The sequence below is a fragment of the Lissotriton helveticus genome, chromosome 5_1 (genome assembly GCF_964261635.1).
Source record: "Lissotriton helveticus chromosome 5_1, aLisHel1.1, whole genome shotgun sequence".
NCBI lineage: Eukaryota > Metazoa > Chordata > Amphibia > Caudata > Salamandridae > Lissotriton > Lissotriton helveticus.
In genome coordinates, this window is record NC_136065.1 from 1,550,149,514 (window position 1) to 1,550,168,180 (window position 18,667).

Below are 18,667 nucleotides of genomic sequence, written 5' to 3' on the forward strand. Positions count from 1 at the left end.
TACTAGGCTATTCCTTTCTCAAGAATGCATGTACCTTTTGTTTTTTAATTGCCACTGCAAGATGGCATCCACAACTTGTAATGGTATTTTATTTTTTAATGGCCGCTTTAACATCTTGATGCTTGGTGATGCAAGTGCATGAATATGTCATTACACTGGGGCTGCCTTTTTGCTTTTTTAATGCTATTCATCTACAGCAAACAAGCATTTTATTTAATTTTGCCAATGTAGTTCAGCATTGACAATTCAGCATTGTCAACAAGCATTGGCAAAGTCAAAAGTTCAGCTAACACCTATCAAAGGCGAGACCAATCGGCTTTGATAACACTTGTTAATATCTATACCTGTGTTTGCTTGCTCCCCTGAACAAGAAATTCCATCTTCAGTTTCAAATATACTCTGATGATGAGAAAAATTCAGCTGATTTTGAATCGCCTAATAAAAAGTTTGATTAACTCAAATGAAATTTACTTATTGGCTACCAATCAAAGAATGGTATGTATATAAATGTGTTGGGTTTGTAGTCAGAGCAGCTACTAAAATCCTCAAACCCACGATCACTGACTGTAAACAAACAATGCACCCCTAGATTTGTTGGGCAACCCATACAATATGGGTCCAACCGAGGACATTCCCTTCTTCATCAGTAACCAGTGCTTGAGGAAGATGTCAACACAAAGCTGCACAAGAAAATACTAATATGTTCTAGCCAGGTACTGTCTGTCTTCATTGTTAGTGGTTCAATAGCTGCTGCTTTAGATACACATTGTTCTAGCCCAAGTGTCAATTCTTTGCATTCTAGTGCTACATATGCAATGGAAATACCCATATTACAAATATTTTATGTGAGTGTGTGCGCACGCCTAGATTAGTTGTCTGTAAATAAATATATATTTTTATTTTGTGCTGCTTTTTGATTCCATCTCGCTTCTTGAACCCTTCTTGCACTTCCATCCCAGGGAACAAACTTTGGGACATATTTACAAGCAGGTGACGGAGTGCAGGTTAGCCCCAAAATTGCTAACGCCACGTTCCGTCACTTTAGAAACGCAGGGATGCACCATATGTACAATAATACAGCTCACCCCTGCGTTTCTCCCTGCGCTGGTGCTGAAATCAGCGCCTAGCGCCAACGCAGGCACCCTTGCATCATAGTGCAAGGGTGCCTGTGTTGAAGGAATGATTGTTAATGTGCACATAAACAATCCAGAATAGTGATTTGCAACTCCTATGTGTGCTGCATCGTGAAGCACACAAAGGAGTTGCAAATCATAATATTTTTAATGATTGTTTATATGCAGAAAGGGACACCTTCCTACACATAAGCAATCATTCATGGCATTTTGCTGCTTCTATGTGTGCTGCACAATGCAGTACACATAGAGAAATAGCAGAAATAAAGCATTTCTCCTCGTTTTACCATGTTAAGACCAGGTTTTCCTGGTCTTAATTTTGGCGCTGTCTCCTATTTAAGCCACCCTTGGAAATAGGGGTCAGCGCCAAAATCAATGGGTGTTGTAACGGAACGCCCACCACAACACCGATTGCCCACCCGTTTCACATTAAGTGTACCATGAAAGGGGTCCTATTTACATGGTGGCATTAAGCCACATTAAGTGACTTAATGCTGCTTTTTAAATAAGGCGAAGCCCCTATCGCCACAGGACCGTTGTTAAAAGTGACATTCCTGTGGCGATAGGGGCTTGTAAATATGCCCCTCAGTATGTGTGCATATGAGTTTCATCTTCAAAAGTCAGCTGCTGCCCAGCTAGCTCCCAGACAGGTATTTTCAGGCCAAGTGGTCATCCAAGGGCGTGAATCCTGCAATGGAGTTGAGAAGCTTTGTGTGATGGTATGTACACACGGGTCTTCTACTAGGAAGGTGCTTGAAATTTGGTAAACTACTCCTTACCTCGTACAGACAGGGTCCCAGTGCTGTTGGCCTTGCCCATGAAGTTCTCTGCAAAGCAGGTGTATCTGCCCTCATCTGAGCGGCTGATGTTTCGGATGGTGAGCGTGCCGTCCAATGAGATGGACACCCTGTGGAGACAAATTAACATATTGTGTAAAACACCCTGCTCGAATTGGCCAATAAGGATCTAGTCTATATCAATACAAGCTCTGCAGGGAGAAGGACTCACAGGAGAGGCACTTACATATGTATTTATTAATTTTGAAAAGGACAGCTGCATATCAAACAGAAACTCCTGGGCACCATACAAGAGGTTGGTAGCAGTCAGAGTGTCTACATTGTACCAAACAGGGTGGTAATTATGGGGGAACAAACCACACTACAATTACATACATGGCCTATATTTGTATATGTGGTTGATTTCAAGAATGGATCAAGGTCAGGATATGCCACCCAGCTGGATTCTTGAGGCGGAGCAGTTATACTGGGTGGGCAATCTTGACGAGAGATGTCTGAGGGTTGGCCACAATTTGGTTTATATTGTGGTCCTGTGAGAGGAACCTCGGAGGATGCTGGATCTGAACTGGGAAGGAGCACAGGGTGGACTGTGAATCGCTGGGGTGGGGGTTAGGAGAGGATTCAATGGCTAGGTGTGTAGAACGGTATGGAAGGGAAGTGCTAATACTTGGTGTTAAAGACCAGGATGAGGAGTTTCGATGGGACATAGATTTTTGACAGTATCTTGAGATGGGCGTATTTTTTAGTATATTGCCGAGGATTCATATTAGTCAAGTGTATTCGTTGAGTGTGCATATCACCCGGAGGTCTCATGGCGCTTGCGTATGACTCCACTTAAGCAGAAGAACAAAGAAAAGAGAAAAAGGATGATTATAGATGATCAAACAACCAGGTTTTTAGTTCCTTACGGAATCGTTTGTGATCTGTAACAGAGAGTAAGTGAGATGGAAGTTTATTCCAGAGAGTGGGTGCAAGGAAAGAAAAGCATCTCCAGCCATTCTTGGGGTAGGAAGAGATTTGTTGCTTGACCTGAGCGTCCTAGTTGGCTGGTACTAGCTATGTTTTTTTGCAAAATAGCTAGGCCCATTTCCATACATGTTCTTATGCACTAAACAGAGGATCTTGAAACGGGTTTGCTTTCTAATAGGAAGCCAGTGAAAATGCTTCAGGCTCGGCGCTGATGGCGACCTAGAAGGAAGTTTCAGTACCAGTCTGGCGGCTGTATTCGGTAGGACCTGAAGCCCAGGACCTGAAGCCTAGAATAGATCGTAGATCAGGGCATTTCCATAATCAATACGGCTTATGATTAGTCCCTGGACAAGTGGCTTCCTTGATTCAATTGGAATCCATTGAAAGATTTTTCGTAAACTGCAAACAATACCATAGCAGATGCTAATTATATGGTTTACATGATGTTCCATTGATAGCTGGTTGTCAATCATTACTCCAAGGTTCCACACCACTGGTTTTGGAGATGGACAGGGACCAATATTATGGGGCTACTAGTCACTTGACTAAAATGTGTATGCCCTTCCGAAGAGTATGACCTCCTTCTTGCTACCATTTAGCTGAAGGTGGTTAGCACTCATCCAGCTGTTAATGTGGATCATACAGTTTTTGAAGCAGATCTCTGTGTCGATGGGATCAGGGCCTAGGGTGATTAATAGCATTGTGTCTTCAGCGTATGACATAACATCAAAGCCATAGGACCTGATCACCTTAGCCAGTGGTGTCACATAAAGATTAAAGAGCATAGGGCTCAAGATGGAGCCCTGAAGGACTCCCATCTTTACTGGCCGACTGCGAGAGACCATGATGCCAATCTGTACTGTGGTGGTTCGGTCAGTTAGATAACTTCTGAGCCAATCTAGGGCCATACCTCTGACACCCATCTCCGAGAGCCGTTGTTCTAAAATGCTGTGGGAGATGGTGTCGATGACGGCCGACAGATCCAACAGGACAAGCATGGCTGACTGCCCGTTGTCCTGGGCTAGTCTGATGTTATTAATTACTTCGACCAGTGCTGTTTCGGTGCTATGAGTGGCCCTGAAACCTGACTGTGATGGGTCCAATAATCCGTGGCTCTCCAAGTGTGCGGTGAGTTACTTACTGACCAGGAACTCAAGCACCTTTCCAAAATACAAAAGCAGAGAGATTGGACGATAATTACTTGGTATCTTGGGATCAGCTGTGTTTTTCTTATAATAGGCCTGACCCTAACAGCTTTCCATATAGCTTGAACTACTGATTGTGAGAGTGACATTTTGAATAAATCAGTAAGATTTCTAAGGAGCAGAGGGGCGATGGTTGAGAAAAAGCGTGGTTAAACGTGGTCTACTGGAGAGCCCGATTTGATCTTGGCCAGGGCAGTTGATGCTTCATCTGAGTTAGGCAGAGTGAACTCCTCTGGAAAGGGAAGGGTGCTATCGGAGTCAATAAAAGTTGATTACTTTGGCATGAGGGGAATGCAAGAGCTGTGGGAGATTAGCTAGTATGCTGTTAAGGTATCCTCAATTGCTGATTAAGAGTGTGTTGGTAATGGAAGAAAAAACTGGTCTCTTGTAGGGCAGACAAGGGTGAATCTTTCTGATATTTAGGACATGGAACAGAGTTGTGGTTGCCATGGTGGAGATGAAAGACTTCAATCGCATACTATGATTAAAAATAAAACGAGATTCCCAGCAAGGTGAAGGAGTCACGGTATCAGGAGGGAACATAATAATAGATTGTAATGCAGATGGAGAAGAAATTGTAAGAGAATGTGTGATTTGGCTTTAGTGAGCAGAAGGCCATCTGGTATTTGGTAGTCAAAGATTTGAGCTTGGATAGACACCTTTGAAGAAGAAAAAGAGCTGTGCTTCATTGGGATAGAAGTGATTGACGGAGCCGAAGGCAAGGTGAATGTTACTGAGGAAGGCGATTTATGGGATTAGATGGAGCTTTGGTAGATGCCCACAAGCAAGGTGTGAGCCAGAGATTGCGAGGATCACCAGAAAACAGAAAAGAACCAGTTGGAGTGATTATATGAAAAATAGCCAGTGCTCTGCTCTTGACGTCTAAGGATGCAAGAGTTGGAGACATTTCATAGTTGGCCACCAGTGCTTAATTTGTAAAATGAATCAGTGCCAGGGCTCTTCTCAGGAGGCCACTGCTGCTTGCACCACACATTGCCCTTGCTGTGCTGCCAATGATAGTAACAACACAACTGTTAACCATCACACTCCTACAAGTGTAACAATTCAGACTATTTCTGGCCCCCAAAGCTATACGAATGGCTTGGGCAGCAGCTAATAGTTATTCTTTAATGTATATTGAATAAAAAATTGACTATTGTTGTGGTCATCTCTAAATTAGCCAGACAACGCCACCTTGTGGCAGACTGTCACCAGCGCCAATGCCAAGCGCTGGAACTCACCGGCTCAAATTAAGCACTGGGCCTCTGTCAAATGAGCGGTGAAGGGGGAGGAACAGAAAAGAGAGGAAAGAACTGGTGCTCTCAGTAAACCGAGGGACAGAGTTAAATAGTATGGGGATCACAACAAACACGTTTTCAGTGATTTGCTAAATTTAGGATGATTCACTTTCTCTTTTATCTGAAGTGGCAGTTCATTCCAAAGTTTGACTAGGTGAGTAGAAAGAGCGTTGCCACCAAGCCAGACCTCTGAACTTTGGAAATGTTCAGAAAGAGTGCTGTTTTAGATCATGATTGGCCAGCAGGGAGACCGTTTTCAAAATGTTCGGAGACAAAATAGGATCAGAGTGGTAGACGCTATGGTATACAGAGCAGAGGCTTTTAAATATCATCCCTTTTGAAGCAGAAACATGTGCAAATTAAGTGCTTGATGGGCAATTGGTTCTTTTCTATTGAGTCCCACAATTAGTCTAGCCACCATCTTCTGAATCATTTGGAGTCTGGCTTGTAAATATTTAGCAGCCGCGGTCGGTAGGGGAGTACCTGCCGGGCGGTGACGTGGGGAGGGTGGGGGGGCAGGGTGGCGGTTAGTAATGTATGGATAATGGAGGTTTGCAGGTAAGTAAACATTTAAATAAATCAAACAAATTTTGTTGCGTGCACTGCATTGCATTTGGGGATGCAGTGCGCGCAACGAAATTCGTTTGATTTATTTAAATGTTTACTTACCTGCAAACCTCCATTATCCATACATTACTAACCCCCACCCTGCCCTTCCCCCTCCCCACGTCACCGCCCCGGCAGGTACTCCCCTACCGACCGCGGCTGATATTTAGGCAGCCCCACATAGACTGAGTGACTGTAATCTAGGTGGGATATAATGTCAGTAATTTGATGTCAGGAGAAGAAGACTTTTTCTGAAGATTTTTGGTACAGCAAGTGAATTTGGTAACTGTGATGGTAACGAGATTTTAGAATCATAAATGACTTCCAGGTTTCTAATTGTCTCAGATGGAACAGAAGTTTGTCCCATATTCTCTGGCCACCAAGTGTTGGACCTGCTCTGACGGTTCTGTGGCACGCCTAGGGTGCACCTCTCCTGGTAGTCGTGTGCCCACTCTGAAGATGCTCAGCCTTTTCTTGGGTGTTTCTCAGTGCATACTAGACCGCCATGTCTGTTCAGGGAACTCTCTCTGCCAGTACTGGAGAGTGCCCACCTGGCACCTGCTCTGCCAGTCCTATTGCACCAGTGAATATTACACCTTCTCTCTCATAGCCATGATTCGGTGCACACTGCACGTCTCCTACCAGACCCGTTGCCAACATTGTGTCCACCATGCCATTTCTATCGCCCGCACTGCATTTGCTCTCCAGTCCCTATTAATCAAACTTCAAATGCTCTGCCATTTCTTTATCTGCACTGTCTTCTAAACTGGTTGTGCCCCTCCAATGCCCGCATCATCCACTGCTGCCATCCATCTAGTCTTACAACCCCAGGGCACATTGCTTCTGCCTTGCCTATCCTCTGCTTGCACTGCACACTGCGTCCCATGTGCTAGTCCTGTCTCCCGCACTACAAAGTCATCAGTCAAGTTTTGTGCCAGCAGTGCAGAATGCACCTGCCTTGCTGCCTCGGGCACCCCGGAGGACTTATACCTGGAGCTGTTGATCAGCAGTTCCGTCCCCTTGCTCCAGAAGACGGTGGGTGTGGGCGCCGCTCTTGGCTGACACTGAATCATAACCTCACCACCTCGTGCCGCCGGAATCAGCCGCTTCACTGGATTGAGCCTGAAATCTGGGGCAAGAGCTGGGAAGAAAAAGATATTCATTATGAGGATCAATGAAGACTTCAAGAGCCGACATGCATCATCAAGAGGGAAGTCCAATGAGCCAAGGTGTTCTCAAAGTGCATTACCATAGTGTACAGAAGATCCGAAGAGGCATATTTACAAGAAAGTGGCAAAGCGTGTCGTTAAGCCAAGATGGCTAACAACACGCTTAGTCACTTTAGAAACGCAGGGCTGCACCATATTTACTAGAATATGGTGCAGCCCTGTGTTGCCCCTAGCGCTGGCGCTGAGTTCAGCTGCCTAGCGCCAACGCAGGCACCCTTGCACTAAAGTGCAAGAGTGCCTGTGTTCAGGGGAAGATTGTTTATGTGCAGGAAGGTCCCCAATCCTGCACATAGACAATCTTGAAATACCGTTTTGTTACTTCTTTGTGTGCTGCTTAATGAGCCTTTCAGTTCACCAACAGAAGCATCAGTGAATAGGGTCTGAAACATAACTTGTCAACAATACACATTAATGGGCTCAACCAACAAGGCATTGATGCTTTCAGTTCACCAACAGAAGCGTCAATCATAGGGTCTGAACAAGTAGGAAGCCAGAAAAGAAGAAAAAAACATGTTGTCCCAAGAGTTTGGTGGCACCAAGCAAGTGAGCCCAAACCTCCCTAAAGGAGCACCCTTTTCTCTTCCAACCAAGCATCTATCCATTTGTCTCACCTTTCCATCCACCCGTTAATATCCACCATTTCACATTTACATTCTGTCATCCATTCATTCTTTCATTCATCATTCATTCTTTCACCATTCCATTCAACCATTGAGCATTCTATCCATCCATCCATTCCCTCATCCATCCAACCATTCTTTGACTTGCCCATCTTTCAATAAAGTCTTTCCTCCATAAATTGATCCTTTTGTCCAACCATTCATCCATCCACTGTCCATCAATCATCTTAGATTTCCATTTAATGTGTCATCCAACCATACACCATCAGTCCAGATTTCCATTTACTCTGTTTTTCTTTTATCCACCCATCCAACCATCCTCTCAGATTTGCATTTACTTTGCAATCTTTTCATACAATCCATCCATCCATCCATCCACCAATCCCTTTATATTAATATTTACTCTGCTATCTTTTCAGCCACTCATTCTTCTCTTCCTTCAGATTACCATGTGCTCTAACATCCTTTCAGCCATCCATCCTCTACGATGTCCATTTACTCTACCATCCTTTTACCCACCTCATCCATCCATCCTTTTACCCACTCATCCATTCGATAATTTTTTACTTTTCCATGAACCCATCTTTCTTTCTTCCTTCCTTGTAGCACAAATTATGAACTTTTGTCCAGCACATTGCAGTCAGATCAGATTTTTTTTAATCAGAAAAGGCTTTATTCGATTGATTAAAAACAATCATAAAAGCAAACATTAAAAATACATAAACAGTTCATACGTTAAAATTAATTACGGATATTACATAAGATCCAATTAAATAAATCAATATTAAACTTGCCAAAGCCTTCATTTCATTAAAAAAACAATTAGATAGGCGCACATTTCCTAAAACTTAGGACTTTTTAAAAAAAAACTGCAATCCTTAGAACACTATTCTCGTTGTCTAAGGATTGTAGTGCCAAAAAGCAGGACGACATTGACAAAGCCCATACTGTTTTAATACAGGTATCAGAAGCAGACTCCTTACAGAGGAATAGAATTTACAAAAAAGAGTAACATGGATAGTAGATTGAGTGGAAATATTATCACAGGAGCAGAGCTGGAGGGCTCGCGACCAGTCATTCATAATAGGAAAAGTGACTAGTCTATGAAAGACCCTCAACCTAAATCGAGTTAATAGGAACCTATCGTAGGCACGAGAAACAAAGGTTAAATAGGGTTGGATGTTAAAAGTTGTTAAGACCAACTGATTGTGCAGTACTGTGGGCTTTAAAATCTCAGATGACATTCTGAGGGTGTCCAACAGCGAAAGACCCTCTTTTCTTAATTCCTTCCTTGTTATTGCCCTGATTGTGGTATGATTAGTAAAATACTCTTTGTGCCCAAGATCTTTAAAAAAGTTGTGAACGTATCTTAGCCATCCATGGTATCCTCTTTACGCCTTCCAATTTTAAGATATCTGAAAGAATATCTCTATTCAGTTTGGCCTCCTCTTTCATCCAGAGCCTGTGACATAATAGCACAGGCTCCAGTCTAATTAGATCAGAGATGAAGGGAAGTCCTAACTCTGCATGACAGATGCATGCTGAGGTACCACTCGGGACAGCTAAGATGTATTTTAAGGAGGAATGTTCTACTTTCTGAATTGGGAGGAGGTCAGTAAACCCCGCTCCCGTAGACTGCAGCAGAAACACACTTTGCCTTATATATTTTAATAAGTTCCTCGGGGGTCTTTTACCCAGTTTCCTGGCAAAGGCGGTTAGGGCAGAGGCAGTGCGTAAGAGTACCAATTTTTTAGCTGCTACAGCTTGTGCCCAGGTGCCATTGTGGGCAAAAAGAATGCCCAAATAAGAAAATTTCTTTGTGGCGCTAATCTTTTGTCCTGCAACAAACGAATATGTGACGTTTTCCCGCAAACAATTACCCCGCATACCATCACTCCGCAATTATACCGCAATTACAATCACCCGCAAATTATCACAACGCAAACTTTTACAACGACTATGCCTTTACCACGCATGCCATTACAATGCAAAGGCATGCATGTTAAAGGTATACTCATTGTAAAAGTTTTAAAGGTAAGTGAGAGTACCCTACCCTACCCTACACCCTAATGTAGTACCCCTGCACAACCCACCCTCGACACCCAGTCCTTTTCCTACATTTACACTACCCAGCATTACCCCCAACCCTACCATAAACCACTTTTCTTCCCTACACAAACACTACAACACTACCCTACACTATACAAACACTACCCTAAACCCTAAACCACTACCCTACACTACACAAACACTACAACACTACCCTAAACCCTAAAACACTACCCCCAGCATGACCCTACACTACACAAACACCACAACACTACCCTACACTATACAAACACTACCCTAAACCCTAAACCACTACCCTACACTACACAAACACTACAACACTACCCTAAACCCTAAAACACTACCCCCAGCATGACCCTACACTACACAAACACCACAGCACTACCCTAAACCCTAAAACACTACCCCAGCATGACCCTACACTACACAAACACCACAACTACCCTAAACCCTAAAACACTACCGTACACTACACAAACACTACAACACTGCCCTAAACCCTAAAACACTGCTCCCAGCATGACCCTACACTACACAAACACCACAACACTACCCAAAACCCTAAAACACTACCCCAGCATGACCCTACACTACACAAACACCACAACACTACCCTAAACCCTAAAACACTACCCCATCACGACCCTACACTACACAAACACCACAACACTACCCTAAACCCTAAAATACAACCCCAAGCACAACCCTACACTACACAAACACCACAACACTACCCTAAACCCTAAAACACTACCCTACATTTCACAAACACCACAACACTACCCTAAACCCTAAAACACTACCCCCAGCACGACCCTACACTACACAAACACCACAACACTACCCTAAACCCTAAAACACTACCCTACACAAACACTACAACACTACCCAAAACCCTAACACACTACCTCCAACACAACCCTACACTACACAATCAATACAACAATTCCCTAAACCCTAAAACACTACCCTCCACAACCCCCGACACTACCTTAAACCCTAAAACACTATTCTACAATACCCTACACTACCCTACACTACACAATCACCACAACACTACCCTAAACCCTATAACCAGTGGCGGTTCGTCCATTGGGGGCGTTGGGGCGTTGCCCCACTAGCCATGGACGACCGTCACTGCTGCTGTCAAGTGTCACTGACACACTGCAAAAAGTGAAAAAAGTAAAATTATGAGCACACTTCAGAATAGCCGACAGTCATCATAATTGAGGCCGGACCGGACCAGAGTCACAAATCAGGACGTCATCGCAGAAGGTGTGGGGGGCGGGCCTGCGGCAGTGAGTGGCAGGCTGGCATCGTGTGACTCACTGTTATCAGCTTGGCAGGCAGCAGTGTGTGTGCGCATTTAGGACAAGTCATTTTTATGACTTGCCCACGCATGCGCACACACGCAAAGCCCCTTCCCCCCTCCGCCTCCTCCCCCAGCCGTGACACAGGCAGAGACCCGGGGGAGCCGGGTCTCATCATGGGCAGTATTAGCCCTGCTCTTTAGCCAATCCTGGCGCAGTGGCGATGTTATGCTGCGCCAGGATTGGCTGAGTTAACGCGCACTAGGATGGTTTTGCTGCCGTGCGTGCATGGGTGGCTGACTGGGAGGCTGCCTGCCGCCTATCTGATGATGTTCACAGCACTGAGTAATTCAAAAAGAAGACGGCGGGAGTCCGGTGTCCAAAAGCGGTACGGTAAAACCTTTATTTTTATATATTATATATTTTTCCCTTGAACCCCTCCCGCCTCCCCCCCCTCCTTTCCACGGTGCGACGAGTATTTCCACCCCCCCACCCGCCTGTAATGACCGCCACGAGTACTGCAAATGAGAGCCCCTAATATATCCTTATAGAAATTGAATTACTTATTCATCAGTCACAAAAGAAGAAAGGGAAGGGCAACTTAAAATACAAGGGAGCGTTTAGTGCCGTAGGATTGCGCTGACCTCTCACCAAAATGCCAGTCCTCCCTCCTGCTCCCCTAAACCACAGACTTCCAATCCCCCTGAGCCATATTTCATGGGGTCTGCAGGGGCATGGTTGTGGAATAAATAAAGCTTCTGGTAGGGGCCTAGATTCCTGAGAAGGCGGGAAACTCTCTCTTGGTAGAAAGCTGCGTTTGCATCGGCAGAGTGGGGAGACGCACAAGTCAGGTCACACAGGTTTGGCTTTCCTTCAGTCGTAGATAAGATGATTTTTCCTGTATTATTGCTTTGATTCTGCGGGCCTTAGCCATCCCCCTCCTCCCGCTCTTCCCTCGCAATGTCATTATTTCCATTTTTAACTGCGCATGCAACACACGAACATGTGTGTAACAAATATATAATAGCCTGTGTTTATTAGAACACTGATTTTACCATTGTCAGCACTGTGAATAGAAGCGTTCATTCACTAACTCACTGATACCCATTTATCAACCTCAGAAGGATGAGAGGCTGAGCTGTACTTGCTGGTAAAGTTGTGTCCTTCACACAGATACAGGAAGAAGGCAAAATACTGGCGGATGCACATATGAATGCAGAGTTTTGTATAGCGCTTTAATGGCATTAGCACGACCTCACAGAGCTGTCTGTTTTGGGCACCCTGTGAAGTAATTTGCATAGTTGTCAGAACCTAACGCCAACAGTACATTCAGTTCCTGTTTAAATAGTGTCTCGTGGAGTTGGTTTCAAACAAAGCATAACAAACCACGGTTCTATTTGTTTTACTTTCATACACTTTTTTCTTACTTTTATTAGGACACATCGCTCCATTCCCTCGGTCTGTAAGTAAGCACTGTGGAGAATTCTGCTGCAGGGCAGTGCGAGCCCGCAAAAACAGATACACAACATTCCCAGTGGTATGGGCCCCAGCGCCTGGCGCAGACTTCCAGGCGTGCTAATGTAAATGTTTGTGAATTGTAAAAATGGGAGTAAAGCGCGTCCAGAGAGAGATGAAAATCTCTGCTCGGACTTTAACACTTTGTGTGGTAATAGGACCCTGTGTCTTGACCCCACTGCATGGTCCCGTGTCTAAGAAAAACTGCCCGGTCTCCCACGCTGTCTCATTTTCCCTTAATGTACTTACCCACCCTACCCTCCATCTAATCCGTTCTCTCACTGGCTACATTAAATAAATAATGAAAAGCCAGAAACTAGAAGCAGATGGAGCGCCTGGCTGTCTGCGAGTCCTTCCCCAGAAATGTAATTTTACATCATGAAGCCTGTTTAAAAAAGAAAAAATGCTTGGAATTTTTATGTGTGTAGGTAGCAATTTGTATATGGCTTATCGGTTTTTCTAGCGCTACGATATTCCTCTATGTATGATTGTGCTTACTTGAGATGGGTTTTTCTTAAGTGGAATGATGCCTTTGCCTTGACAAGGACCGATGCAGTGTTTCAGCTGCTCAGTTGTTTAGTGTGGAAGTGGTGTAACACCCTGAGCATTGTATCATAAGGAGAATGCAGCCTGCAGGACATATGCCGACGGTAGCAAATGTAACACAACTTTAAAATGCAGGGGCAGGGCTTAGGTGACTGGAGCTTGAAGTGGCCTGTGGTGTAACAGAGGTGAACTTTAAAAGTGATCTGTTCATTGGTTACATTTTCGCCTTTAATCTAAGGGCTCTTGGGGTGCAGTGCCACTGCTCACGGGGTAAGAGTTGTCGGTCTAGTTAACAACTGGACCCAGAGCCGTAGGTGCATCAACCCACTGATCTGTCTCCTTGTATTTGGAACCTCTGACCCATATGTTGTACACAACACAAATCTCTGCGGCAGGTGCATTTACCCACTAAGATGTCGACTGAGATTAGAACATGGGGCCTGGAGGCTACACACAGATCTGTGTAGGAGTATTTAGTATTTAAAGTCACTAAACTCTAAAGACTTGGAACAGCAGAGCTGTTAATGAACTTTAGAGCTCCGCAATAGGCACATTAACCCAACGAGTTACCTGATTCAATTTCTAACCTGCAGCCTACAAAGCCTATTCATTCACGTTTCAGCTACATGCCCTAACATTCTCGATATCTCCTTCTTTGACCCTCTTCTCAGGTTTCAGTTAATTTGTGTCTGCTGATTAGAAATGGGGGAGATCACTCTTGTAAAAAAAACTGGGACAGCAACACAGTTAAAGCACTTTCACCCTAAAACTGGCTGATAGTATTCTAGGCATTTCAAACATGGTATATGGCATCTTCCTTCCCTTTTTCATTCAGTGGCGGCTCAAAGAGGCCTCATATGACAGTTCACAGCATTCTGAATTCCAACAAGCAAGCAATGGTGAGCACTGTAAGGTGCTTGAGGACAGTGTGAAGCTGGCACTGGTGGGCAGTGATGAGCTGGCTCTCATGGGCAGCGTGTGTGAAGGTGGCATTGGTGGATAGTGTGAGGTGTCAGAAACAGTGGACACTGTAAAAGTTAGCACAGGTGAGCTCTCTCTTCCACACTCCATCTTGCTGTCTGTTACCATACTTTTTTCTGCCACACTCTCAACATCTGTGTGGTCCTCTGTGTAATAAACTCCCTAAAAAAATCCAACACCCAGCAATTTCTTAAATGATACATAATTCAATTGTATTGCTTCATTAACCTTCCTGCTTCCTTAAGATTGCTTGAAAAAGCATCATTTGTCCACTCTTTTTTCAAAATTACCCTCCCGTAGGTTGTTTGGGCTCGCTCGCTACACTCGCTCGCCATAGTGCGGTACAACCATAATTTTACGCCTCACCACTTTCAAATGTCACCAGCCGCCACTGCCTATAACACTACCCCCAGCACGACCCTACACTACACAACCACCACAACACTACACTACACAAACACTACCCTACACTACACAATCATTACCCCAGCACGACCCCCCCACCCCTAAAGAAATTAACCCAAACCCCATTACCTCTCTCTCCTCCTGGTTCCTTCTTCATGAAGTCCGTTTTTTTTCACAACGCGTGTGCATTTACCATACATGCCTTTACAACGTAATTCGTTGTAAAGGCATGTGTGGTAAATGCACACGCGTTGTGAAAAAATGCGCAGTGATGGTATGCGGGTCGAAGACCTCGCGGAGTAATGGTATGCGGGGTCAAAGTCCGCGGAAAAGAAGATTTGTAGTAAACGTGGATTACCGCAACAAACATGTCTCTATTTTTCTTGAAGCCCCTACCACAGCGCATAATAAAAGTTTTTTTTTTTTGTTTTTTTTTTAAAAACCTTTATTATCACTTCACATAAATACAAGCATGGGCCTACAACCATCCCGGCAGGCCGCTAGTCAATGCGGAAGTTCAGCAAAGCAATATAGAAAGATACAGCAGCCCGTAATTCGGGGTCAGGTAAGAATCCAGGATATAACTCGTATTTGAGCGTACAGCATGATAATCAGGATTCAAGAAGGTTCATTTTACAGTGAAGAAAAACAAAACAGAAAAAATATCAGAATAATTGCCATACGGTCATACATGGTCCTACAATAGCAATACGAAACAGAAATCTGCGAAGAGTGCGAATACACTTAAAGACATGGGGGCAAGGCATACGAGTCAGGATAAATGTAAACAACACATACATGTCATGTCGAACAGCACCCCAGTCCTTAAAAACAAAACAGACTGTAGGAAACATGAAAGACGACGATACCGAGAAAAAGAAAAGACAAAGGGCCATAGGGACAAAGAAAGAACAAATAAACAATCCCCTTCCCCCTACCCCCCACCCTGCATCCCTGCAGAAGGCTACGGCCTACCCCCCCCCCCAGCAGCGTGCCTATCGCCCTAAATGAGAGACCAGAAATATAGAATAATAGAAAAGAAAAAAGAAGGAAAAAATATGGAGAAGGGCCATCGATCAAACTACCTGGCCCCCCCTCACCCATCGCGCACAATAAAACATCAGAAAAGCAAGGTCAGAACAGCCACAGTAAGCAATAATTATCAATTCAATCAATAACATCCCCGTTGAGCGTCCCACTAATCACCGTCAGCCAACAACGTGTTCCACTATGTCCTAGATGGTCTCACCCCTGGCCTTCCCTATCAATAGTACCCACATACGGCCACCCATCAGTCGGCATACAAAGCAGTGTGGTGGGTCCAACCGATCCGGGCGGACCGGGCAGCGCCAATACTCCATGGGACTGTAGCCCCCTAAACCCAGCCGAAGACGTATGGCAAAAATCCGTCTGTGTCAGTATCGATACCGGAAACATCCCCCAGTCCGAACACAGTTTCACCAGCCAGGAAGAGAAGGTCACACAATCCGGTACTCGTTGAAACACCGCTGGGGCAGCCCAAACCATGAATCGATGTTGTTTCTTCAGCCGCCGTACAGATAAGGGCCCCGACGAGTCACTCACATATACAACTGAGCAGTCCAAAGCGGTATCACATACCGGGTCTATCGGCGTCTCCACGAACGTAGGCGCAGCTGGAACATTCATCACTGACGCAGAGGCGAGCACAACGGCGCTTCCTTGTGATTAAACCATGCCCATGTGGATCGGCGGGACAACAATGGCGGCCATCCTCCTTCCCAGATCCCGGGCATCCCGGATAAGGGTCATATGCAGAGTTGTTAACGCAGCCAATATATCTCTGGACGTGGGCTCTTTCTCGTGTCGCCAGACCCCAGGACTCTCTCGTACAACGGCTTCTCTGTCCTGATGAGGTGTGCGTACGAGGGCGCTATCCGCCATCTTAGCTGATCCGGCCTCGTCCTTCTCCACCTCACCTCGGGACCGGGCCTCACACCAGGGAGGAACAGGATTCACAACGGGGATCTCAAAAGTCAAGGCAGGTTTCTCAGCGGAGAGTTACCAAAAGGCTAAAAACTCCGCCTCTCCCTGGGGCCCGCACGCTGACTCCGGGAAAAGTCGGTGATGTGCCCGGATACAACACCGGAATGGGGGGCCAAGTATCATGCACTCCCCTCGACCCAGCTGTATCGCACTCCCCACATGGTTCTCCGCTAGTTGGGCTGGGTCGGCACTGTCACCATCGGCCACCAGGTCTTCAGTTCCCTCCGGCCGACTCCTCACCATCACCAGAGGCCGCTGTTGTTGCAGTCGCGGCCGGCCACTCTCCGCACTCGAGACCCCGGTCCCAGCTCCGTGAAGGCCGCAAAACATTCGGGGACATTTCAACGGGTCTGCAGCAAGCAGAAGCCTCAGGAGCAAACGGTAAGTGAAAGTTATCCTTCGCCTACATAAATATGCCGTTACAGCTCAGGATAAGTGCCAGGATGTATGCGCGGGGTGAGAAGGCTCACGGAGCCGAGCGTTTACGCCGCCATCTCGGTCGCCATCTTGGCTCCTCCTCCCCCATAATAAAAGTTTTGGATGAGTTTACCCTTAACCCTAGATATTTCATAAAAAGGGAGAAACTATCCAAAACGCGCTGATGGCCCACTTGTGTGTGGGACATCAGCACAGCTTCAATTGCGTACAAAAGGGCTGGAATAGGGCGACCGGCTACTTGAGGGAAGTCTTGGTTGTCTTTAAGCAGAGCTTCCCTAAGACCCTACCTGCTTCCCTGCCTGACTACGCTCCTGATTAAGAAAGCAGCCGAACGCTCACCTTTGAGGCCATAAAGTACACGTGGCTTGGCATCACTATAAAAACGCTTAAGAAAATAAATAATGATTACATCAACCCCCAAAACTTCCAATAATTCCCAAATTTAGTGTGGACCACACAGTCAAAAGCGGCTGTGAGATCCATGAATGCTAAGAATAGGTTCCCTTCGTTACAGCATTCAGCAGGGAAATTGGTCTGTAACACCCCGGGTCTTGCCTGTCCCCCTTTTTGAAGATGGGCACAATAGTACATTTCACCCAGGTGGGTAGGAAGTCAGTACTGCAACTGGCATTAAGCACCTGCACCAGTCGGGGCCCCCACAGAGGAATATTTGACTTTAATATTTCTACAGGGACCCCATTCGGACCAGGGGCCTTACCGCCCTGACTTGCATGAAGGACCCGCTCCACTTCCTCTAAAGTAAACGTTAGTTCCTTGTAATGTAGGGGATAATTTAAGCCATGAGCCTCCTGGGCGCAAATATTCTTCATAACAGGAGGTTCGTCGCCACTGTACACCTGAGTCAGAAAGGTCCAAAAAGTTCTCCACCCCCGCAGCATCTGCTAAAGTCGGGAGTTAAAAACGTTCCTGTCCTCGCCCTGACAATGGCACCCTCAGGGTTTATTCTGCATGAGCAAAGCGGGGGTGTTCGATGTAGGTCGAGGAGGGCAGAATTCATGCCACATTTTGAAGGCACCCATTCAAAATTGCTATACACGCAATAAATGTAACAAACGTAATATCTTGAAGATATCTCCACGTTCCTGGGCCCATGTTGAAGTACCATGATGCAGCGACTACGGTTGTGGTGACAGGAGAAGTGGGTCAGTTTTGTTTCTCTAGTGCTTTTTTGAAAATGTTCCATAAAATGGAGCGTATTTCATGTTTAAAAGGGTATAAATAAAAAACATTCCAGAGACAATGTACCTCTTTCCTGACCCCATGCAGCACTGATTTCTGCACTGTTTTATTTATTACTCTTCCATAACAGTCTACAAGCGGAAAAATACACTCTGTTCTTGCCAGAGGTACAGACCATTTGCCAAAAGATGCACACCTGATGGGCAGGAAGAAAATTATCTGACACAGTCAAAGCATTCTCTGTACATTATTATATTAACAGACGTCTCAGGCATCATAAGTCCCCCACAGTGTGGAGTTAGTCTATATTTAAGCCACAG

General features: G+C 45.3%; 1 protein-coding gene across 1 annotated transcript in view; it reads right to left on the bottom strand.

The window, feature by feature from the left end:
* CNTN2 (contactin 2) overlaps positions 1 to 18,667 on the bottom strand; it is a 323,201-nt gene that overhangs the window by 114,921 nt on the left and 189,613 nt on the right. The window contains exons 11-12 of the mRNA XM_078644632.1: positions 6,999 to 7,149; positions 1,913 to 2,040 (exon numbers count right to left, since the gene is read on the bottom strand). Coding sequence (XP_078500758.1) covers positions 1,913 to 2,040; positions 6,999 to 7,149 — 279 coding nt within the window. The remainder of the gene's footprint in view (positions 1 to 1,912; positions 2,041 to 6,998; positions 7,150 to 18,667) is intronic.